The sequence below is a fragment of the Mastomys coucha genome, unplaced genomic scaffold (genome assembly GCF_008632895.1).
Source record: "Mastomys coucha isolate ucsf_1 unplaced genomic scaffold, UCSF_Mcou_1 pScaffold3, whole genome shotgun sequence".
Taxonomy (NCBI): domain Eukaryota; kingdom Metazoa; phylum Chordata; class Mammalia; order Rodentia; family Muridae; genus Mastomys; species Mastomys coucha.
The window spans coordinates 11604425-11629967 of NW_022196909.1; the positions used below are offsets into that span (position 1 = coordinate 11604425).

The 25543-nt window shown below is 51.7% G+C and overlaps 1 protein-coding gene across 11 annotated transcripts in view; it reads left to right on the forward strand.

Moving 5' to 3' along the window:
* The window catches only part of Cdh23 (cadherin related 23), a 402933-nt gene that overhangs the window by 364882 nt on the left and 12508 nt on the right, over window positions 1–25543 (forward strand). For 7 of the 11 annotated variants that reach the window (XM_031347990.1, XM_031348002.1, XM_031347991.1 and 4 more), the window contains 15 exons: window positions 1238–1459; window positions 1767–1886; window positions 2864–3044; window positions 7704–7837; window positions 8181–8390; window positions 9667–9774; window positions 12406–12508; window positions 13721–13846; window positions 14746–14949; window positions 16601–17059; window positions 21026–21142; window positions 22746–22970; window positions 23506–23675; window positions 23906–24043; window positions 25283–25402. In XM_031347990.1, coding sequence (XP_031203850.1) covers window positions 1238–1459; window positions 1767–1886; window positions 2864–3044; window positions 7704–7837; window positions 8181–8390; window positions 9667–9774; window positions 12406–12508; window positions 13721–13846; window positions 14746–14949; window positions 16601–17059; window positions 21026–21142; window positions 22746–22970; window positions 23506–23675; window positions 23906–24043; window positions 25283–25402 — 2637 coding nt within the window. The other 4 variants (XM_031347992.1, XM_031347996.1, XM_031348001.1 and 1 more) reach the window with 4 other exon arrangements.

The following is a 25543-nucleotide window of genomic DNA, read 5'->3' on the forward strand; positions in this document are numbered from 1 at the left end:
AAAAAAAAAAAAAAAAAAAGACATAGATCAATACTAGCAATCATAAAGAAGGTGACATTATTGGATCCCAGAAAGAGCTAGAATTTGAAGGGTCCCAAGCAGGAGACCCCCCCAACCAGGACAGTGGAAGGGTGAAAGGAGGCTGCCCCCTTCCCTTCATCCTCACTCCTGTCTTCTTCCACAAACCCCCACTGGCCAACTCTGGAAGGCAGACAGCAATGGTCGTAGGCAGGGTGAGCCACGGGAGCAGCCTCCCAGGCAGAAGCTAGAGAAATAGAAGCCAGGGAACACAGAATACCAACACACAGGGCGGCCATCTTTACATTGCCCGCCTGGTTCTGTAGAGCCAGTCAGCCATCTGCAAAATGTTCCCGAGTTGTGACTGGCTGAGTATGGTTCACGGTCTGATGATAGTCCCAAGCATCAGCTAGACATAGTCAACCACAGAACCACAGAGACTTCTTACAGTAGTCATGCCCAAGGGATCTGACCTTTTCAGAGGTCAACAGATTCTAACCATGAAGTCACCTAAGCCCAATGTCTGCCATTAAAGTACTATAAATGTGTTTTCATTATTATCATTAGTTACACCTTGGGCTGAAGACCTCATGTTCTTGCCTTTTATAAACTTATCTGGAAGTTCTCTGAATGGGGGTGGGGGGTGGGGTACTGGAGTTCATCCTGTGTGCCTGGAGGGTTTGCAGGGTTAATTTCTTTGAAACGGTATCTCCCTATGTAATCATGACTGAACTCAGTCCTACTAGGTAGGCTAAAGTGGCCTTGAAATTATAGCAGTCCTCTTGCCTCTGTCTCCCAATTGTTGGAATTGTAGGTGTTTGACACCATAGCTAGCTCTCTATGCCAGTTTTAATCATTGGGTCACTGTGCTGACAAAGCTTGTATCTGGCCTCAGCAGTGTTGTGACTGATTGGTGATGTCTGCAGTGTCATGATTGATTGGTGATATCTGCCATAAGCATAGACATAGAAATGATGATACATGTGCCAACCTGGCCCTAAATAGTTGCCTGACTTGATGTTAACAAAGCCTCTGCACATTATCACACCAACCTGTGACTTCCTCCCCAACCCATTCTCTCCTCTTTTCTTCCCTATATGGGTTCCTACACTGGATCACACCGAGTGAGTTTAATCCAGGAAAAAAAAACAGGAGGCAGAGTCAACCTTGATCCCTCTGGCCTCCTGACCAAGACATCTGACCACGTTCTTCTCTCCAGGCCACCACTCACGTGTACGTGACTATCGTGGACGAGAATGACAACGCTCCTGTGTTCCAGCAGCCACATTATGAGGTGGTGCTGGATGAGGGCCCAGACACAGTCAACGCCAGCCTCATCACCGTCCAGGCACTGGACCTGGATGAGGGGCCAAACGGCACTGTCACCTATGCCATCGTGGCAGGCAACATCATCAATACCTTCCGAATCAACAAGCACACGGTCAGCAGCTGGGAGCAGAGAGGGGGCAACCCCACTTCAGGGCGTGGTGGGAAGTTTTGTGATTATCAGAGGGTATAAGGAGCAAACACAGAGCCCAGAAGGAAACCTGGAGTACCCAGTGACAGGGGGAGAGGGGACAGAAAACTTTCGTGGATAGGATCTATCTGCCTTCAGTGGTGCTGGGATCGATTAATGATGTCTGTCATGGGCACAGACACAGCATTTGTGGCTAGGATGTCAGAGTCCATCTGGTATAACCATAGAGTTATGTCATCATCCTCTCCCCTTGAACTTTCTGTGTCCCCAGGGTGTCATTACTGCTGCCAAAGAACTAGACTATGAGATCAGTCATGGCCGCTATACCCTGATTGTCACTGCCACGGACCAGTGTCCCATCTTGTCCCACCGCCTCACCTCTACTACCACAGTAAGTGGAATACATCCCCAATGCAGTGGTGAAGGTAAACAAATACCCAGGAGGCTTCCTGGTATTTGGAAGGAAGGGAAAGGAAAAGGGAAATTCCTGTTGGGAGGAAATAGCTGCAGGCAAGGGCTCCTGTTTATCTCAGCAGCTCCTCCAGACTTGCTGTGTTAGTTTGAAGATGTCACTGAGCTTCTCTGGGACTGTGTCGAGCAGATGAGTGTAAAGCCCTGCCTTTTTCCCCTTCATGGGAAAAGCACGCCTTCTGGTCAAATGAACAGTGATTCAGATCCCAGCTCTTTCATTTCCTGGCTATGTGACTCTGGAAAAATCACTTAACCTCCTCGAACTTCTGTTTCCTCATAAATGAAAACTTTGGTTCAGGATAGAGGAGGAGCAAATGGGTCCACACAACATGACCAGAATATAAAGATGAGTTAGCCACAAGATGGTGGTCTTGTTAATCAGTTGTGTCCGTAAAGACACACAGAAAGTAGAGACTGGGGGTGGGGAGGGGGCTTGTGGAGGGAGGGCAAGGATTCGAGGTTCAAGATCAGCTCAGGCTATGTAGGAAGACCCTGTGTCAAAGAGGGTAGGAGGAACTTGGGTGAAGGTCAGTTGTAGAGTACTTGCCTATCATGTGCAAGGTCATGAGTTCAATCCCCAGTACCATACACACACACACACACACACACACACACACATAGACACATGCACACAGAGAGACACACAAACATACATATACACACAATTACAGAGACACATACACACACAGAGAGACACCTACACACACACAGATATACACACAGAGCACACACAAAGGTGTATGTTGGGGGGACTTGGACCAGCGCTCAGGCACATGCACAGCTTAAATGCCCTCCCACCTCATGACGCTGGGTGCCAGCACCAGGTCCAGTACAAGGTGCGGTTGCTGAACTCCGGGCATCTGGTTCCAATCCTGGCTAAGCCGTTCACTGTCTCAGGTGCTCGTGAATGTGAACGACATCAATGACAACGCGCCCACTTTCCCTCGGGACTACGAAGGACCATTCGACGTCACCGAGGGGCAGCCAGGGCCCAGAGTGTGGACATTCCTGGCCCACGACCGGGACTCCGGCCCCAATGGGCAGGTGGAGTACAGTGTTGTGGATGGAGACCCACTGGGTAAGCGGGGCCTGTGCTGGCATTGTGGCAGGCGTGGCCCAGGGACCTCTCTCTTCACCTGCTGGGGACCGGGATGAGGCAGGTCTTCACGCAGTCTATCCACCGGCATGTGGCCTTGTCCTCTATGGGTCTCAATCCTACATGCCTTTATCACTGTGGAATCCGGGACATGGGCTGGTGGTTTTTGAGGGCCATAGCTCTCTCTATGCATAGGTAGGAAACACCCATCTCATACTTGAAAAAGTCTTTGGCTGAAAGAAACCAAGGATCCCCACCACCTGTACCTCAGGACCCCAGAACCTAGGGTGTACATCTAGGGAGCATTGAGCTCCTCTGAACACCTCAGTGACCCCCAACCAAAGCCTACACAGCTAGGCACGGTGCTCCATGCCTTGAATTCCAGCACTCAGGAGGTAGAGGCAGGTGGGTCTGTATGAGTTCAAGGCCAGCCAAGGCTGGCTTCACAGGGAGGTGCTGTCTTTAAACACCGAAAAGCCTACGCAGCCTACATGGCTGCCGGCCTAGCACAGAGGTTGGAGGCTAGAAAAACACTTTCTCTCAAGACACTGTTAGCGGGCTGGTGAGATGGCTCAGCAGGTAAGAGCACCCAAGAACTGCTCTTGCAAAGGTCATGAGTTCAAATCCCAGCAACCACATGGTGGCTCACAACTACCCATAATGAGATCTGATGCCCTCTTCTGGTGCATCTGAAGACAGCTACAGTGTACTTATTTATAATAATAAGTAAAATCTTTAAAAAAAAAAAAAAAGACACTGTTAGCTACAGCAGGAATTTCAAGGACTTAGGGAGTCAACCAAAAGACCCGTGGGATGGGAGGAGCAGCGGGACCTTCAAAAAAACCATAATAGGGAAGTAGCTGAGACTGTGGCAGCCACTAGTCTCTGGGACTCTGGGGTGCCAGGCCTCCCCGATTTTTTAAGAACAAAAGTGTACATCAGATATTTGTAAATATATATATATATTTATATATATATTTATATTTATATATATTTATATATATCCTGCTTTCTAATTGATCACTCTGTGGTTGTTCGTGAGGACCTACTATGTGCTGAGGACCTACTGTGTGCTGCCCACGTGTCACAGGATGCAGAAGAGACACAAGCCAGATGGAGGGGTGGGGAAGAGCAAAAAGAACAGCAAGCACACAAAGGTCCTGAGGTCCAAGCATGCCTCGTAGGATAATAGAATTGGGGGGGCGGGGAGGCCCTGTGTCTGATGGGAACTTGAGCCAAGGGAAGGAGGAGAAAGAGGGAGTGCCATCAAGAGGTCTTGGTATTTACTGAGCGAGGTAGACACCCACAGTGGTGCTTGGAGCAACATGAGGAGTTGACTCAGGTTTACGCTCAAGCTCTCTCTCACCCCCACCCCTCAGATTCATCTCTGCCTCGGACCAGTTTCTTATCCGCAGATAAAGGGACGCACCCAGACCACTCAGCACAAAGGTCGCTGCAGCCTGAGCCTGCAGGGCCTGCTCCCAGTCACCTACCCAATCCCTAGCTCAAGTGTCTGTGCTACGCTCTCCCATGACCTCCCTGCTCCGCTCCCTTCCCTCATCCGAAAAGCCCCAAGCACAGGAAGAGCAGTTGAATGCATTAAAACTTCAGTCAGGCCACGTCCATCTGTCCCACGCTCAAAGCCCCTGAGGCGCTACCTTACTTGGTAAATGCTGACTCCTCTGGATGGTCCTCTTATTCAAATCCCCACTAGACAGTCTTTCTGCAACATCTCGAGCCTACCAGGCATGCTCAGACCTCAGGACCATTGCACCTGCCAACCCCAGCAGTTCCTGAGGGAAAAGGAAAGCCAGGGATGTTAATAGGCCATCTCCACTTGAGCTTTAGCCACCAATCTTGCCTCCTTCTCCGGACCTCCCAGCTACCCATTCTGGCCAAGCGCCTGGGCATCTTTTAGGATACCCCTCCCATACCAAGAGTTCCTTTGTGACCAGCTCAAGCGGAGGGAACTCCCGCCTGTGAGCCCATTTTCCAGATGGGACAATCAAGGCCAGGCTTGGGGAAAATCCAGTTGTAGGCCAGGCACAACCGGACTGAAGGTTGTGGCCTCCTGTCTCTAGCTATAGGGGATGGGATGTGGGAAGGTATCAGGAGTTCTGGCCAGGGGAAGTTGCTGAAGAGACTAATTGTAAAGGGGTGGGGGTAACCAGCCAGGGTTCCACCACCACTCCACGCCTGCTCCTACAAGCCTTCCATTGTAATCACGTCTTCCCTGTCGAAGGGAAGCCATTGTGGAGGGGAGCCATTTGCCAGCACCATAGCAGGGTGTCAACAGGACTGGGAAACCCCAAGAAAGGGAATCCCCAAGCTTTGGAGGCCTTGGAGCCTAGGGCACAGGAAATCCTGCCTCTACAACTTCCTCGCCCCTAAGCAGGGAGGGCCAGGGTGCTTAGGGAGCCTGGGAGCGGAAGAGCTAGCGGGAAGTCCCAGCTGCAGGTGGGCATGGGAGCTGTGGCGGCCAAAGCTGGGCACCTGAGTTAGGGTCCAGGGATGTGAGACAGACAACAGAAGCCACCGGGATGCCTGAGCCTCTCTAGCTTTGCCAAGCCTCTGTGCTGTGTGCCTCACTCTGGGCCTAGGCCCCAAGTACCAAGAGGAACAGAGAGAGTTCATACTTGTATCCCAGCACTCAGGAGGCTGAGGCAGGAGGATTGCCCCAAATTCTACAGCAACCTGGGCTATAGCCCGAGAGCCTGTCTCAAGAAAAAGGGGAGAACTCTCTCCCCAGCTCAGATCCTGGAGAAATGGGCAGAGGTGACGTCGTGACCCCTCCTTACCGATCGCCAGAGCCCCCAGCGCCTTCTCTCCTTTGCAGAGGCTCCCATTTGAAGGCTCCGGATCCTCTCATCCCTCATGTCTTATCTTCTCTCTCTCAAACTTTTACCCCATCAGCCCTGAGGGGTTTTATCTAGAAAGCCTCTGAACCCCAGGGGATTCAAGTCTCAGTTCTGTCATGAACACGCTGCAAGCCCAGGGGACACTGTTCTCCGGCTCCTAGCTTCAAGTTCCAAAGAACGTGAGCCACAGGGAAGGCCAGAGTGTGTGACCCTGAGGTTCTTAGACACTGGCACTTGTGTCAGAGTTAGATTTATGTTAGCCCTCACCAGGGTCCAGGGGAGACCTGAGCCACAGGGTAAAGAAATCAGATGACCACAGGCCAGGAAGATGGCACTTGTGTTCCAGCTGGGGCTCTGCGCAGGACCCAGCCAGGGTCCCTCATCCTGGTAACCTTCTGCCTGGCACTCGCAGGAGTGGCTCTCCTGTATGGTAGAGGCGGCCCTAAGGCACTCTCTTTTCTCATGAGACTTCCTACCTGGAGGGAGTCACATTTGCCAGGAGACTAGAGGCAGCCTGCTGAGATCTAGCTCAGCCCAAGGATTCCAGGTTCTTAACTCTACTGGACAAAGAATTCAGAGATTAGACAAAGAAACTGGGAGGGGTTTCCCCTCTCCATTGTGCATGGGTGCTTGCGTGCCTGTGTGTGTGTGTGTGTGTGTGTGTGTGTGTGTGTGTGTGTTTACATGCATATAGAAGCCTGCAGTTAATCCCAGGAATCATCCTTACCCTCTTCCAAGACCTTACTCTCTGAGGCAGGGTCTCTCACTAAAACCCCATCATCTGTCTCCACCTTCTGGGTTGGAGTTACGGGTGGGAGGACATGATGTCCTGGCCTTCACATGGGTTTCTGGGGATCAAACTCTGGTCCTCATTCTTGCACGGCACATACTTCAACTTCTCAGCCATGACCCTACCCCAACAGAGGAAGTTCTGTCCCTGTCAGAAAGCACATATCAAGCTGGGCGGTGGTGGCACACACCTTTAATCCCAGCACTTAGGAGGCAGAGGCAGGCAGATTTCTGAGTTTGAGGCCTCAGAAATGGTCTACAGAGTGAGTCCCAGGACAGCCATGGCTACACAGAGAAACCCTGTCTCGAAAAACAAAAACAAAAACAAAAAACAGAAACACATATCAAAAGGAAATATGAACCTTTGAGGAGAGGCAAACAGATGGCTATGCTAGGCTGATGGTGTTGCTTGCAGAAAGCAGAGGACAGGCCACAGCGCTTTCCTTTGGTTATAGTGGTGGCAGCCAGCATAGACAGTTGCGTGACACTTGGCTGTGACATGGCCCAGTGGTTGCTTTAGCCCCCTGAGCTCTTTTTCTACCTGTCTAGAACACACTTTCCAAAGTGCCTAATGCCTTTATTCATAAGTCTCTGACCACAAACGGTCAGGAAGGGTGTGCCATGTGGGAGAGGGGGCCCCGTAGCCCAGGGACGATGGCTTATTGCTGGAATCCTAACACTTGGGATGTGGAAGCGTAAGGGTAAGGAGTTCAGGGCCAGCCTGGACTACGTGAAACTTTGCCTCAAGATGGATAGGAACAAAGGTTTCCCACCCCTACCTTTTTTTAACACAACCACCACACCTCCGTCATCCTCTGGCCAGCTGGAGGCCGTAAGGGAAGCTGATTGGTCAGGAATTACCACTTGCCCTTTATGTCCATAAAGGATCCAGGATGACATATGCCTCAGCTGCTCCCGAAATCCCGAGGATAGCTGGAGGGAGGGAGCTCAAAGCCAGGACCCACTAACTCGGGCCTGTTCTGGTGGCTTCCAGGGGAGTTTGTGATCTCTCCTGTGGAGGGTGTGCTGAGGGTCCGAAAGGATGTCGAACTGGACCGGGAGACCATTGCCTTCTACAACCTGACCATCTGTGCTCGAGACAGGGGAGTGCCGCCACTCAGCTCCACAGTGAGTCTGGCCTAGCTCCTTGGCATCTCTTGATGCACACGGAACACCTGCAAACATTGTCTCTGTTAGCCCAGAGAAACCAGAGGTGCCTCTCAAACCTAACCTTGGGGAATCTTGGCTCTCCAGGGTACACGCCTCATAATACCGGCTCAAAAGGGTTGTCTTTCCTTCCGACCTCTGCCCCTGCTTCAGACCCCGTCGCTCACATCCCCTTCTGCTTGGCTTCTTTTCGTTCTTTACCTTCCTCTCCCTCCACAGCCCCTCTCAATGTCTTTGCTACCTTGGCTTTGGCTCTGTCCCCTCCTCTTCGGTCACATCCACCCCTGGCTCTCCCTCCCCCCAGATGCTGGTGGGAATCCGAGTGCTGGACATCAATGACAACGACCCGGTGCTGCTGAATCTTCCCATGAATGTCACCATCAGTGAAAACAGCCCTGTCTCCAGCTTCGTCGCCCACGTCCTGGCCAGCGACGCTGACAGCGGCTGCAATGCCCTGCTTACCTTCAACATCACCGCCGGCAACCGAGAACGGGCCTTCTTCATCAACGCCACGGTAGGGTCAGATCTGCCCTGGGCTCCCAGCTCTTCCTACCAGGGGCCCATAGAGGAGCTCCGGGTTCTAGCCTGGGGCAGAGTTCTCTGTGGCAGTGAAGAAGTGGGCCCCATAGCATGAGCAGCAGCGGTTCTAAAGTAGATCAGAATCCACGAGTGGTAGCGCATACCCAACTCCCAGCCAGCCTTTGTAAGGCTGAGCAGAAGGGATTGCTGGGAGTTCCTACAGCCTGGAATTCCTACAAACCCTGAATCAAAAGAAGCAATCGTAAGCTGGATGCAGTGTTGTATTCTAAAATCCAAGCCCTTGAGACGTAGCAGAGGGATTAGGAGTTCGGGTCATCGTGGCTCCATAGTTCGAAGTCAGCCCGTGCCATAAGAGACTCTGTCTAAAAAAACCAACAACAACAACAACAACAACAACAACAACAACAACAAACAAAGTAAAGCTACCAACCAAGTATAATGAAAAATCTGCTCAGAATAAGTCAGCCCCTAGAGCCAGACAGGCTGTGGGAATTCCAGCCCGCAGAGGAGCTCCATCCGCCTTAATTAACAACAGAGGGAGGCCTTAGAAACAACTGAGTTGCCAGGCAGTGGTGGCGCATGCCTTTAATCCCAGCACTTGGGAGGCAGAGGCAGGCGGATTTCTGAGTTCGAGGCCAGCCTGGTCTACAGAGTGAGTTCCAGGACAGCCAGGGCTACACAAAGAAACCCTATCTCGAAAAACCAAAAAAAAAGAAACAACTGAGTTGGCTTCCATCAACCAGTCATTTGGTTATGGGTGCACTAACTAGCACAGTTGCCCTGATCCAGTGCTGCTGATGTGGACTGTGGTGCTCAGTGCTCAGTGCAGGAACCCAGTCCCAGTCAGCCAGCCCCCACAGGTTTTGTTGAGCAGCTGTTTTCTGGTATCCACCAACCACTCCTTTAACCCACTCCCCCAAGCCTTCTCCTGGACACACGCGAACCCCGAACTGTAAGATAGCTTGAGCCATACTTAAGTGCACCTGAATTTCTCTCCTGGCCTCTTGGAGTGTCTGCAGACTGTTGACACCCAAGATCCCTTCTTTCAGGTTTGCCCAGAATTTGGTTATCACCGATTTACCATCTCCTTGGAAAGATCCTGGTGCCCTCCTTTGACCCTTAACAGTTAGGTACTTTGGGGAAGGGAACTTCCAGCCACCTAGGGACTATGGTCAGAGCATGGGTAACTGGGGTGTGTGGTGGGGTTTGGGGGGAGTACCTGCTCATCTAACCAGCCAGCCACATCCCAGACAGGGATCGTCACTGTCAACCGGCCCCTGGACCGAGAGCGCATCCCAGAGTACAGACTGACTGTTTCTGTGAAGGATAACCCAGAGAACCCACGCATAGCCAGGAAGGTGAGGCTGCAAGAGACTGAGGGTGGATGGGGTAAAAAGAGGTGGGGAGGGGCCGGGTGGTGGTGGTGCACGCCTTTAATCCCAGCACTTGGGAGGCAGAGGCAGGAGGATTTCTGAGTTCGAGGCCAGCCTGATCTACAGAGTGAGTTCCAGGACAGCCCGGGCTACACAGAGAAACCCTGTCTCAAAAAAAAAAAACAAACAAACAAACAAACAAAAACAGACAGGCAAAAAAGAGGTAGGGAAGGGAAGAGAGATGAATAGGGGGTGGGGGAGGGGAAGCCAAGTGTGTATGAGAGAGAGTTGTAAGAGTGAGAATGGGTACTCAAATACACACACACACACACACACACACACACACACACACACCTCCCCTGGTGAACTCGTGGCAGCCTGCCGCAGGCTTATAAGCACACATTAGCCTCATCAAGCACTGCCTTCAGCTCTCAGTTCTTCTGTCCACCAGCATGTGCTTGAGCTGATCCGCACCCGAGTCAGTACTGAGCCTAGCCCAGGGCCGACACCCGTTGGATCCCAGATGACCATTTCTCACCAAACCACAGATGTATGTGCACACATAGGACTTAGACTTGCACTTGGAGATCCTGAAGGGGAAGGGCGGGCTATATCATCCTTCCAATGTCAAACGCACAGGCTCCTTACTGAAAGGCAGTGGGTGCTGCCCTGCAGCCCCTCTCCAGTTGGAGTTGGTCTGTTCTTATTGCTCCTGGTGTTGGCCTAGGATCCTGTGCCTCTTTCCTCAGAGCTGCTCCTGACTAGCTAAGTGGCTGTGTTGGCACACCGCTTTTTAAAATGCCTCAGTTTCCCCATCTAGACTATATACAGAGCACAAGCAACTTATCAGTGGCTACACCAATGAAGGAAATACCATGCACACCTCTGCCTACAGTCCCTTGTGAGCCCCTCGTGTTCTTGATGAGATGCCTGGTTTTATTGTGAAGGTGGTGCTGGTCCTGTCAGATCCGTATCTGTTGGGATGACTGTGTGATTTCTGGCTCTGGGTTCATTTCTGTGATGAATTGCCTTTGATAGCTAGTGTATATTGAACCATCCTGTCACCTCTGGAACGAAACCAACTTGGTTTTGCTCATCACCTGGATGTGTCTCTTTCTTAGGCTGAGGATTTCTGCATCTCTGTTCAATCAGAAGGAGCTGTACTTTTTTGTTCTTGAGTAGAGTTCCCTGTTGGCACAGAAGCAGTCCCGGTGACAGCTGTCTCCAGGAGCCTTTTCTTTTCATTTCTTTTTTTTTTTTTAAAGAATTATTTTATTTATTTTATGTGTATGGGTACACTATAGCTGTACAGATGGCCATGAGCCATCGTGTGTGTGTGTGTGTGTGTGTGTGTGTGTGTGTGTGTGTGTAGCTGCTATTGAGCTCAGGACCTCTGCCGGCCCCACTCGCTCCGCCTCGCTTGCTCCTGCAGTAATTTACTGCAGCTGTCTTCAGATGCCCCAGAAGAGGACATCCAATCTCATAACCCGTGGTTGTGAGCCACCATGTGGTTGCTGGGATCCGAACTCAGGACCTTTGGAAGAGCAGTCAGTGCTCTTACCCACTGAGCCATCTCACCAGCCCCCGGGATCCCTTTCTTATACGACCCTTCCTGTCTCAGTTATGGTTTTACTGCTGTGAACAGACACCATGACCAAGGCAACTCTTATAAGGACAACATTTCATTGGGGCTGGCTTACAGGTTCAGAGGTTCAGTCCATTATCATCAAGGCGGGAACATGGCAGCATGCAGGCAGGCATGGTGCAGGAGGAGCTGAGAGTTGTACATCTTCATCTGAAGGCTGCTAGCCGAAGACTGGCTTCCAGGCAGCTAGGGTGAAGGTCTTAAGCTCACGTCCACAGTGACACACCTACTCCAACAAGGCCACACCTCCTAATAGTGCCACTGTCTGGGCCAAGCATATTCACACCATGACACCTACTTTAATTTCTATAAATTTCACGGAAGTGCTGAAAGTTGATCTGCTGTGTCCACACTGGTGACAGTTGTGTTGGCTGTGGTGAGGGGAGTTGGTTGGGCCAGTAAAAAGAGGGCCATGGGGACAGGAGAAACAGCTGACAGAGTGATAAAATACTCTTGTTCCCTTCATTTCCCTAAATAAAATGAGTCACTTGTCTGATGAGGTTTCTACGGGGCTGTCTTACCCCGATGTGCATCCTGGGGCTTTGTCACACAGGCTACTGTCTGTGTCCCCATCCAAGGGCTGCAGAGTCGTATTCAGGGACCCCAGGAGGACACATGGTCTGAGCTGCAGCTTTATATGAGAGTGTGGGTGAACTTGGGCTAACATCAACCAGACAGGTCTCAAAGCCGAGACTCACCTTCCGACCTAAACTCCTCCATCCGTAGGCAGCTCGGTGTGGCTAAGTACCCCCTCTCACCACACACCACTCCCGTAAAAGACTTAAACTTCTTGTGGATGAAGGAAGGTGGAGACAACCCAGTCTGGGGATGGTATCTTGCAAAGATCACCCAGTGAGCAGCCAGCAGAGATGGCCCTTGACCCCTCCATCCCTGTTCTCAATCCCTGTCTCTGAGCGCGGTCCCCTTCAATAGCACAGCATCCAGCTTCCTCACCCATCTGCCCTCCACAGGATTTTGACCTACTGCTGGTCTCTCTGGCGGATGAAAACGACAACCACCCCCTCTTCACGGAGGGCACGTACCAGGCCGAGGTGATGGAGAACTCTCCTGCTGGTAGGTGCTCCTGTTATCAGGGCAGACACACCGGGGCCTCAGGTTGCTGGGGATGCACTGTGTGCCTGATGACATAGCTGAACATGGAACCCAGCGGGTACAGAAGGGAGAGTGCAGCTCTGAGGCTTGGGGGTGAAGGGCTGCTGCAGAGGCCACAGGTCTGTTTGGGAGAGATAAGAGTAGTCATTGATATTGATCAGCCTGGGATGATCTGAAATCAGTCCCACTGTAATCTCAAGAGAGGAGTTCAAGGCAAAAAGAATGTCCAGGTCAGAGATGAGCACATCTTCCCTGCCCTGCTGCCCTGCAGGGTAGAACTGCTGGGATCTGCCATTAGAAGAGGGGCTCAAGTATGCCAGTTAGGCTGCCCAGCCATTGCCCCTACACAACACTAATTAACCTCACCTCCCTCTGAGGCCTGCAGAGGGTCCTCACACCCTTCTCTGCCCCCACCTGAGTCCCCAGATGTTGATTTTTTTCACTCAGAAAGAGATAAGCCAGATAGTACAGTCTCTGGGCAGATGTCACCTCTGTGTGGATTTGACTTTGATATCTGCTGGTGTGTATATCGGTGCCCTCACCAGCACACTGACTGCCACATCAGGGCAGATGTGTGGAGTTACATGTGTGCACAGACACATGTAGGCACGTGGGTGGCCCTATGATGTACTCCCTGCCCTGGCAACAGAGACGGACACATAGATGAGGGCATGGCCAGAGCATCCCAAACTTGAACGTGCCTTGTGTGCACGCAATCGCTACCACGTGATCTCAGAGGCCACACACATACATACACGAGCGTGTATTATAAAGCCATGTACGGTCAGACTTTATAACAGAGCAGTGCCTACATGTATGTGGATAGACAACACACTCACACAGAGGGGATTCCAGGGAGCCCCCTAGATCCTCCAGCGGAGTGGCTAGCCTCAAAGGCTGCTGGGAAGCAGGCATAGCTCCAGGCAGGCCAGAGGGGCTTGCTCACCACTCTTGTGTTTTCTCCCCAGCAGAGCTTTGAGGCCGCTCCCAGGCATCTGCGTTTAGTCTGCCAAGGCTGCCGCAGGCCCACCCCAGGGCCTCCCTAACCCCTCCCTGCCCACCTCCCCGCCCTCCCCTCTCATCCATCGTCAGCCATAGTCATGGGGACACGGACAGGGAGGGGGGAGGGCGGGGACCAGGCAGGCCCTTGGTGACTCCTCTCCTCTGGCTCAGGGACACCCCTCACCGTGCTCAATGGGCCTATCCTGGCCCTGGATGCTGATGAAGACGTGTATGCCGTAGTCACGTATCAGCTCCTGGGCACCCACAGTGACCTCTTTGTTATCGACAACAGCACAGGTAAGAGCCACGCAGCAGGCTTACAAGCCAATCCTATGGTGGGACTGGTCCAGGCTTGAGTCTAGGGCAGTGGTTCTCAACCTGTGGGTTGCGACCCCTCTGGGAGTTGAATGACCCTTTCGCAGGGGTCACATATCAGATATCCTGCCATATCTGATATTTACATCATGACTTATATAGCAGTAGCAAAATTATAGTGATGAAGCAGAAATCAAAATAATTTTATGGCTGGGGGGAGGAGGGGTCCTCACATCATGAGGAACTATGTTAGGTTGAAGCGTTAGGAAGGTTGAGAACCACTGTTCTAGGGTTCCTCCTTAGTATGGGTCCAGGTCCTTCTGGAACGCTGTTGCTCGTAGCCCATGGCCCATGCTGTAACTGGATTAGGCCCCCAAAGTCTCAATGGGAGGGTCCTGGAAGAAGAGTAGAGGCAACTTTAGGGAACTCTTGCCGCATAGACTCTCAGCCCACACAAGCAGCTTCTGTCCTCTCCCTGCATGTCCTGTGTCCTGGCCAGAAACACTCCCTGATTGGCCAGAAAAAAAGTAGTGTTTCTGCCCTCGAACCAGACCAGCAGCTCCCTGGGAGCCATGTCACAGCCTTTTGGTCAGGACAGGAGGCCAGACTGATGACAGGGACATCTAGGAAGCATGTCCCCCCATGGAGCAGGTCAGTCCTCTGCCCTGGTCACTCTCGGCAGACAGGACCCCTGAAATTTGCAGAGGCCACCACGGAGGGTCAACCACGGCAAACATGCGTGTTCTGGGATGTAGGGGTCACTGAACCTTCAGGAAATGAGGTATCTTTTCTCCCTGTTTCTGCTTTGGCGGTTCTTGTTCCATTTGCCAACTGTATCCCTCTCCCTGTTCGTCTCTCTGACTGGCTGCACCGGGTGCCAGGCGTGGTCACTGTGAGGCCCGGGGTCGTCATTGACCGAGAGGCCTTCTCACCCCCGTTTCTGGAGCTGCTGCTGTTGGCTGAGGACATCGGACAACTCAATGGCACGGCCTACCTGCTCGTCACTATCCTGGATGACAATGACAACTGGCCCACCTTCAGCCCTCCCACTTACACCGTCCACCTGCTGGAGAACTGCCCACCAGGTAACAAGAGTCAGGCCCAGACTCTATTGCTGCACCAGCAGGAGCTGATAGGTAGGGGTTGGGGAGGAGAGGTTTGGATGGACACAGAATTCTCTAGGCGTTCTTTCTTAGAATCGTGGTGCGCTGTCATGATCAAGAGCATTCCATCTGTCGTAGGGTTTCCATTGCTGGGCATAGATGCCACGACCGAGGCAACTCTTATAGGGGACAATGTTTAATTGGGGCTGGCTTACAGGTTCAGAGGTTCAGTCCATTAGCATCATGGCAAGAACCATGGCCGTATCCAGGCAGTCATGGAGCTGGAGGAGCTGAGAGTTCTATATCTTGTTCCCAAGACAAACAGGAGAAGACTGGCTTCCAGGGAGCTAGTAGGAGGGTCTCAATGCCTACCTCCACAAGGCCACACCCACTCCAGCAAGGGCACACCCACACCAACAAGGACACACCCACTCCAACAAAGCCACACCCACAACAAGGCCACACCCATACCAGCAAGGACACACCCACTCCAACAAAGCCACACCCACACCAACAAGGCCACATCTCATACTGCCACTCACTCCCTGGGCCAAGCATATTCAAACCACCATACCATCCTATGAGGGACATCTACTTATTATCACTGTTGTCCTTACTTTGAGCTAGGTTCTCAAAACCATAGCCCAGAATATCCTGAAATGTATAGTCCAGGCTAACTTCAAACTCAATATATAGCCTTAGTGGCTCTTGAGCTCACAGTAGTAGTCCTCCTGCCTCTGCCTCTCAAGTGCTAGTATTACAAGTGGGATCATGGTGATGTCTATCTAAGCCTGACTGGTTTTTTTTTTTTAAATCAGCGTAGATTTAGAATCATTCTAATAATCCAGCTTAATTGAGGGAGAGGGGTAAGTTTTGTTCTAAAGTTTGCCTAGAATAAAAATGTTCTGAAACATAAGGTTACCTTGTAACTTGCTGGCAAGACCGTGGTGAGGAGAGGTCTCTTTTATGCCATCAACAAAGGGCTGTGGAGCCAGGCAGTGGTGGTGCACGCCTTTAATCCCAGCACTTGGGAGGCAGAGGCAGGTGGATTTCTGAGTTTGAGGCCAGCCTGGTCTACAGAGTGAGTTCCAGGACAGCCAGGGCTATACAGAGAAACCCTGTCTCGAAAACCCCAAAAACAAAAAACAAAAAAACAAAACAAAAACAAAAACAAAAAACCCCAAAGGGCTGTGGAGAGATGGCTCCAGGGATCTGAGTATGTGCTGTAAAACATGAAATCTCACACCCACACCCACAAACAGTGCTGGTATGGCTGTGGGTACATCATGGGGGACAGAGACAGGAAGAGCACTGGGGTTTACTGGGGAGGACAGAGACAGGAGGATCACTGGGGTTTACTAGAGAAAACGGAGACAGGAGGATCACTGGGGTTTACTGGGTACCAGTCTAGCTCCAGGTTCACTGAGAGATCCTGTCTCAAAGAAATAAGGCAAACATTGATAGAAGAAGATGCCTGGCATCCTCCTCTGGCCCCTATGTACATGGGCATGAATATATCTATCTGCATACACGCAGGTACACATACACCATACACAATAAACAGAAGGTCCTGAGAGAACTTTCTAGAAGAGGCCCAAATGCTCACCTGCTCCTCGGTTCCTGCTTCCCATAGGATTCTCAGTCCTTCAAGTCACAGCCACCGATGAGGACAGTGGCCTCAATGGGGAGCTGGTGTACCGAATAGAAGCCGGGGCTCAGGATCGCTTCCTCATCCACCCAGTCATGGGAGTCATCCGTGTTGGCAATGTCACCATCGACAGAGAAGAGCAGGAGTCCTACAAGCTGACGGTGGTGGCCACCGACCGGGGCACTGTTCCCTTGTCGGGCACAGCCATCGTCACCATCCTGATCGATGACATCAACGACTCCCGCCCAGAGTTCCTCAACCCTATCCAGACAGTGAGCGTACTGGAATCTGCAGAGCCAGGCACTGTCATTGCCAACGTCACGGCGATCGACCTTGACCTCAATCCCAAACTGGAGTATCACATCATCAGTATCATAGCCAAGGATGATACTGACCGCCTGGTGCCGGATCAGGAAGACGCCTTTGCTGTGAACATCAATACAGGTACGGAGGTGGCTATGCTCGACGCCCCTCTCCTGACCCGAACCCAGAGTCCTTGCTCCTTCCTCCCTCTCTCCTCCCCTCCCCCTTCTTCCCCTTTCTCTGCCACTCCTTTTGTACTCTTGTCTTTTCTTCTGTGGATGTGTCTCTATCCCTCTTCCCTTCCTTGCTCCTCTGCTCCCTGGCCCTCACCTCCACCGTCCACCTCCCTTTATGAGCTGCTGCGCCCTCTCTGGCTCCTCCACTCTACAGTGTGGCAGAAATGTTCATCTCCGCACATTCCGGCTGGCATTTGGCATTACAGAGGTTTAATGTTTGTAATTTGAACGGAAAACCGTACCTTGTTATTGTATGCACTTCTTTAATAAGGACATTTGGCTAAACACCTTTGATCGGTGCATATTGGCACTGAAATGTTCTATAAATCATATCTGTGCCCTTATAGTCTTCTTCCACCGTCATAAAATCAGAACCACGATTTTATCTCTCACAGTTTATCCCGCTGACTCTAATCTTGGCGGTTAGCTGTTGGTCTAACAGTTAAATGGTTTTGGGCCTTTGGGGCATGAGTCTAACAGGAGTGTCTTAAAAATTAGCATGACGGTGACTAAATGCTAAACATGATTACTATTGAGAGGAATGGACTGAGGCAGCATGGGTGCTCCGCAGATGACAGCAAACGGCAATAAACTGTTATCTTGATAGCATGGGGACCTTGGGACTCTTGCATTATGGAAGAGTCCAGACTAGGGTCCCCAGAAGACAGCAGTCAAACAGAGGGTGCGTTGAGATCCCAGGACCTAGCAGCCTAGAAGGTAAAATGTAGTGGGCACACAGCATGGCATTGGTGAGCCGTTGGCTGGGCTCACAGCCATTGGAGGAAGGGTTGTGTGCAGAATAAGTGCTGGCTGGGATGGTGAGAAATGGGACTGGGATGCCCACCACAGCAATGTACACAACGTAAGGGAGTAGATGGTCCCTAGGAAGACTTATTTATTTATCTTTGAGATGCAGACTCCCTCACAGCCCAGCCTGGCCTCAAACTCATAAAATAGCCAAAGGGCCCTTGAACTGATCCTGTTCCAAGTGATGGGATTTCGGGTACATGCCCTGATGCCTATTGTACAAAGAACTGGGGGTAAGCGTGTGGGGGGGTCAAACTCAGAGCCCCCTGCCCGCTGAGCCAGTACGCTACCACTAAGCTACATTTCCAGCCTCAGCACATGCTGCCATAAGAATACTCTGCCTGTGTAGAGAGGCATGAGGGAATGGGGGACGGATACTAAAACCAAAGAAACGCCAACAGTCGTAGCATGCAGTAAGCCAGAGTACGTTTAATCTCTCCAGCATTTGTGACCCAAGAGAAAGATAGCCCATGAGCCCTGGGAGATGTTGGTAGAACTGGGTGCTAGCCTAGGCCAGCTCTAAGAGCTAGTCAGTCAGGACCATTGGAGAGGGACCCAGCCCTGCTTCCCTGGACTGTGAGGCTCCCCAACTTTTCTCTTCCTTGCTCCCCCACTGCCTCCCACTGATTCTTTCTCCCCCCGCCCCTCTCTCTCTCTCTCTGTTTTCCCTTCCAGTGTCTACTCTGTCCGCCTTCCTCATGGCCCTCAGCTCCCTTGCTCGGTTCTCCTACCCTTTCCTCCCAGATCCTCCAACCCTCTCCGCTCCAACTGGGTTCTCACCCCCTTCTCCCTCTTGCCCTGACCAGCTCTGAGCCCTACAGCCCCCTCCCTACCCCACACGTCCCACCCCGTCCCCCCTCGCTGCACCCTGAACTAACCAATGTTAACCCTCTCTTTCTCCCTCACGGCTGGCAGGCCTACAGGTTTGAGCTCTGTTCTGTCACCCCACACACCTCATCTCCTCTCTGCTTCACCCCATTGCCTCCCTCCATGCCTCACACCCCACCCTTCCCGCCCTGGGGGCCGGCTCAGGCCGTGCCCAGCCTTTGCAGACTGAACGCAGCTGCCCTCTCCCCAACCTCGCTCCCCAGCCCGGTGGACGGGGAGCGAGAGTAGGAAGAGGAGGAGGAGGAGGCGGCCACTCGGGGGTAAGTGACCACCTATGGCTGGGGACCTGTGGAGGACAGCAACCCAGCGGGGGCTCTGCCAGGGGGAAGGATATCCTAAGACTGGTACCTAACGGGGAGAAGGAGGTCTTGGTCTAGGGCCGATGAGGGGGATACCAGAGGAGCCACACAGGCGCGATCAGGCAGGAAGAAGAAAGGCTCCAGCTGATTGGCCAATAGGTCTGCCCAACAAAACTCCAACTTCCGGAGACTTCCTGTCTGGTTTTACAGGGCAGCCAGGAACTCTGAAAGTTAACGGGGAAGACAGGGAAACTGTTGTCACCAACACAGATGGATACTTCTGTCCTGCACCCAGCACCATGTCACCCTGCTTAGTCAGGACAAAGAGCCACGCCCGGAGTCTTCGGACTGTCCCTCCAGGGTAGTTGTCCCTCAGCAGGTTCCAGCTGCCATGAGATCTTCCTAGATTTAAGCGTTTGTAAAATTGTGACATAAGACAAAATAGACCATCTTAATTTTTTTTTTTTTTTTTTGCTGGTCCTGGGTGCTGACAAGACCTTTTTTATGTATGCTAAGCCAGAGCTCCATTACCACACTGTATCCCCAGCCCCATTTCTAAATTTATTTTTTTATTTTAAGACAGGGTCTCACTTAAGTTGTGTTGGACTCATCACCCTCCTGTGTCACATTCTTAAAAATTAATGACTTAATTTCTTTTTTAAAAAAAAAATTATTTATTTATTTATTATATATAAGTGCACTGTAGCTGTCTTTAGACACACCAGAGGAGGGCATCAGATCCCATTACAAATGGTTGTGAGCCACCATGTGGTTGCTTGGAATTAAACTCAGGACCTCTGGAAGAGCAGTCAGTGCTCTTAACTGCTGAGCCATCTCTCTAGCCCCAATGACTTAATTTACTATTTTTTTTCATATTTATTTGATGTGTACTGGTGTTTTAATTGCATGTATGTCTGTACACCGTGGGTACTATATGTACTCATGGAAGAGCGTGCTTAATCCCCTGGAACTGGAGTTACAGATGGTTATGAGCTACCATGTGCATGTGCTGGGTATAAAACCAGGTCCTGTGGAAGAGCAGCCAGTGCTCTTAACCAGAGTCATCTTTCCAGTCCTGTGTTTTACTCTTTGGAGTAGCTGGGACTCCAAGCATACACCCTACCATGCTCAGCTTGGTTTGGTCTTGCTTTGTAACCCAGGCTGGCCTCCAACTCACTAACCTTCTGCCTCAGTATCCACGGCTGAGGTTGCATGTGTATGCTTCTAGGCCTGGCTCAGCTCAGCCTTTTGGGGGGGGGGCAGGTTTTAGTTTGTTTTTTGTTTTGTTTTTCAAAACAGGGTTTCTCTGTGTAGCCCTGGCTGTCCTGGAACTCACTCTGTAGATCAGGCTGGCCTTGAATTCAGAAATCCACCTGCCTCTGCCTCCCAAGTGCTGGGATTAAAGGCATGCACCACCACTGCCCAGCCAGCTCAGCCATTTTTTAGTGTATTCTTCAGTAGTACTGAGAATGTCCACACTGTTGTGAAATACAAGCATGCTGCTGCTTTTATTTATTTTTTTTAAATCACACAGCACTTTGTATCTGCCAGGCAAAGTTCTAAGTGCTCCATTGGTGGAATCGTGTAATTTTTCTGATTCCCTGGAACCCCTGAAATGTTGTTATAAGTCCTGCCCTTTTGCAAATGAGGAAACAGAAGATTGACAGACAGCTTGCCCAAGGTCACCAGCCTTAGCTGAAGGATAGAGAGATAGACTCCAGCTTATGTGTGTGGCTATGGGCCATCCCCGCCTCAAATCTCAGGCTCCGTTAAGGACCAGTGCCATCAGGGTGGGGGTGTGGACCGGCAGGAACTCAGAGTAGCCCAGATTCCAGATGGTTATCCTCTGTCTGAATCGGACTTGGTCTCACCCATAGGGTCTGTGATGGTGAAGTCCCCTCTGAACCGCGAGCTGGTTGCTACCTATGAGGTCACGCTCTCAGTAATCGACAATGCTAGTGACCTCCCAGAGCGTTCTGTCAGTGTGCCAAACGGTAAGACTCCCTGATGGCATCTCTCATTGGTCACTCAGAGCCATTCAAGGGCTGGGTGGGCTAAGGGTTAGTACAAGCCTGGTCCTACTAAGGGAATTCCAGGACTCAGCTGCCAGGGCTACTGAGGAGTTCAGTCAGGCTACCTTAGAAAAGTGACAGCCACCTTGACACTTGGGGCAACTGTGACCCTAAATGTGTAGGGTCTGCACCCTTAGAATCTGAAGAGGAAAGAGAATCGGAGCTGAGAGGCCACCAGCAGGAGGCAGGCTGGCAGAGAATAATAATGGGATCCAGGTTGTGGCTAGAGCCAGAGACAGGAACTGTCCCTCCGATAAGGATTGAATAGGAAACTGTGTGGTCAGGACAAGAAGGCAAGAGCAAACGAAGGGAACTCAAGGCCGCAGACCACAGTGGCCCAGGCTCAGTGATAGAGAAGGGGCAAGTGCCATATCTTCTAGGATATTATGGACTGGATTGGGAAGGCTAGATAGACGGGACAGAGGAGAGTATAGGGATGGAATATTCTCTAGTGGCTACTGACCTAAGACAAGGACCGCTGTTGGGATGGCCTGAGCCTGGCCGACACTGGCTGCTTATCTTCACAGCCCAGAAACCCAAGTTTTTTTTTTCAGAGGGAAGTGCATACTTGTTTATCTCTTCAATGATCTCAGATTTTAAGGTCACAGGCCCAGGCTGCTTATGCTGAGGGGACCACTCCTAGGGGCTTAAGAAAGAAGGCTGGATCAGAGAAAAGGTCTGAAGCCATCTTCATCCTAGCTCTCAGTCTGTTGGGAAACTGTGGCTCCCGGAAGGACCAAGGGGTCCATCAGAGTCACCCAGCATATTGGTAGAATACAAGTCCCCCTTCTTGTGATAGAGAGATGACCAGATCCGCGGGAAAGGTCACAGGTTACAGGCTCAGAGTTGGGACAGATTCTCAGGGGAGATAGCTCAGTTGGTAAAGTGCTTGTCTTGCAGTTGTGAGGACCCAAGTTTGATCCTAAGGACCCACATAAAAATTCCAGGCACAGTAACACATACCTGTAATCCCACGACTGGGGAGGTAGAGGCAGGCAGACCCCTGGATTTCTATTTTTAAAAGATTTATTTATTTTATTTATATGAGTACATTGTAGCTGTCTTCAGACACACCAGAAGAGGGCATAGGATCCTATTGTAAATGGTTGTGAGCCACCTTGCGGTTGCTGGGAATTGAACTCAGAACCTCTGGAAGAGCAGTCAGTGTTCTTAACCACTGAGCCATCTCTCCAGCCCAGATCCCTGGATTTTTATGACCAATCAGTTTAACCCACTTGGTGAGTTCCAGGGAAGTCATAGAGCTGAGGAAGAGCAACTGAAGTTGACCTCTGCCCTTCCCACAGGTGCACACATATATCCAGTGTACTTGCACACACACACCCACACACTCATAAGCATGAACATCCCACATAAAATAAAATAGCGTGAGACATTGCTATCCCCTGAGCATGGAACGCCTAGGCTCTGAGGGGGAAGGAAGACCCGTAGAACTTGGTGGGGAGCAGCAGGCATCAGGGCAGGACACAGGTGTCCGTCTCTGTATTAACTCCCACCCGTACCCCAGCCAAGCTCACGGTCAACATTCTGGATGTCAATGACAACACACCTCAGTTCAAGCCCTTTGGGATCACCTACTACACAGAGCGGGTCCTGGAGGGGGCCACCCCAGGCACGACGCTCATTGCTGTGGCAGCCGTTGATCCTGACAAGGGCCTCAACGGGCTGATCACCTACACCCTGCTGGACCTCACACCCCCAGGCTACGTCCAGCTTGAAGACTCTTCCGCAGGTACGTGGCAGGTCTCCATGCCTATCCACGCCTGTTAGGCCCTGCAGGACCACGGCTCACTTACCAACATCTGGTTGGGATGCACCTCCAACCCTCACCCCAGCCCCTGCCCTTTGGTATCCTATGCATGATTCAAGATGGTTGACATGCCAGTCGTTTTCCAATGCTCCCAGAGGATAGAATTTTCCAGTTCTGGCTGGGATGGAAGCCCACAGATGTCTGTAGGAACCTTAGCAAGCCCCCACCATCATTTCTACCACCCGAGCTTGTGACACATCAGGATCATAGACAGGAAGGTGTCTCAGAAGCCTAGGGGTCATTAATATTCATTTCTCTGAGTACAGAAAGCTTTCTTGCCTCTTCCTTGAAGAGGACAACCGATGGCAGGCAGTCCCTCCTCAGCCTCCTCTGTCCTACCTACTCACATTCCCTGTAAAGCACCCCTCCTCCCCTCAAAGCCATAGATCTTTCTCCAAGTATAGAGAGCCCGGGGTTGAGAGTGGTCACAGCTCAGCCATGGGCGCCTCTGTCTCAGGGAAAGTCATCGCCAACCGGACGGTGGACTACGAGGAGGTACACTGGCTTAACTTCACTGTGAGGGCCTCAGACAACGGGTCCCCACCCCGGGCAGCCGAGATCCCTGTCTACCTGGAAATTGTAGACATTAATGACAATAACCCCATCTTTGACCAGCCTTCCTACCAGGTAGGTGGACAGACCAACATGGGGATCAGGACCTGTGCCTCTTCCTTGGGGTCTTTGGTGTGGTTTCCAAATGCCGAGCGCAGGAGTAACCCGTTGCCCTGGGGCCTCACTGCATCGGTGAATTCCTGGGCGGGGCATAGGCTCCAGGGTGACCCTGCCTTTTCTCTCTTCCACCTTGTCCCCAATCCTTGTCCCCTCCCCACTCTTCCCATCTACCCCGCTGTCTCTAGGAGGCCGTTTTTGAGGATGTAGCTGTGGGCACGATCATCCTGAGGGTTACAGCTACGGATGCCGACTCGGGCAACTTCGCCCTCATCGAGTACAGCCTGGTGGATGGAGACGGCAAGTTCGCTATCAACCCTAACACTGTAAGTCAACAGTGGGTGGGCCTGACCCCGGGAGTGGGTGGGTCTGACCCCGGGAGTGGGAGGGCCTGACCCCAGGAGTGGGTGGGTCTGACCCGGGGAGGGTCTGACCCCAGGAGTGGGAGGGCCCAGAGTCCTGGTCTGAAACATCACCAAAAGCGTGCCAGGTTCCTCCGTGTCAGGGTCCTGTCACATCTATAGACCTCAGGCTTCTTTTGCTAAGTAGGCTAACTCGCCTCAGAGTCCCAGGGGTTGTTAGGAGTGTGACCCACAAATAGAAGAAGGAAACTAGCAAGCCCTTTGGTGACATGCCCCAAAACCTGAAACAAGTCCAGGGGACCACTACTTGAGACTGTTGCAAGAGGCCAAGGAGCACTGTGGGAATCGGGTGTGGTGTTTGAGCACCTGCTGTGTGCATAGTCCTAATAGTCAATGTGGAAAGAGTAACGGCACCCCCTAAGGGTGGGACCCACAAGTCCCCATAGGTCTCAGCCTTTCATGAGGGTAGAAATTCTGAGGGAAAGCTGGGCTGGTGGTTCCCGTGTCTGCTTGTTAACCCAGAAGCTGCTGTTTCCAGTGTGAGGAGACAGCTTTGGGACAGGCAGGAGCCTTTCCAGTGTCAGCAGAGCCTTCCGCAGTTCCAGGAACTGGGGTTTCTTGCCCTCTATGTCCCACTGCACGCTTCCCTTCAGGAGGTTTTACTCCTGAGCGAGCTGAGCACTCAGGCAAGGTGCCTGGCGCTAAGAATGATGACTGTGGGTCAGGAGAGACGGCTCAGTGGTTAAGAGCACTGACTGCTCTTCCGGAGGTCCTGAGTTCAAACCGCAATACAGATGGCTCACAACCATCTATAATGAGATCTGACGCCCTCTTCTGGTGTATCTGAAGACAGCTACAGTGTACTTATTTATAAGAATAAATAAATCTTTGGGCCAGAGTGAGTGGGGCCTGAGTGAGAAGGGAAAATAAATAAATAAATAACAGTGACTATTACCAGAATACATACTCTACGCCAGGCCCTGGTCAGGCAGTTGGCTCCAGCCTGGGCTAGTCACTTCATCTCAGATAGAATTCAGATAGAATGAGGTAGTGAGGTCGAGGAGAGTACCAGAAGTGGGGACACCATAGAGACTAGTGCTCTTCAGAGCCTTAATACAGGACTCTGACAGCATCTGACCATAGTAGATGCTCAGTAAATGTGTCAAATTGATGAATTGCCTGAAACCTTCCTCCTCCAACTAGGGTGACATCTACGTGCTGTCCTCTCTGGACCGAGAGAAGAAGGACCACCATATCCTAAGTGCCTTGGCCAAAGACAACCCAGGGGACGTGGCCAGTAACCGTCGAGAGAACTCGGTACAGGTAAGGGCACTGGCTTGGGCCCAGGATGGGAGGCGGCAAGCCAAGTCCATAGAGAATGACTGTTCCAGGCGGGCCACCAGCCTCCTTGGGCATGGTGGCAGGAAAGAAGAGAGGTTGGCTGCTGGGCTTCCTGGCTGTGGC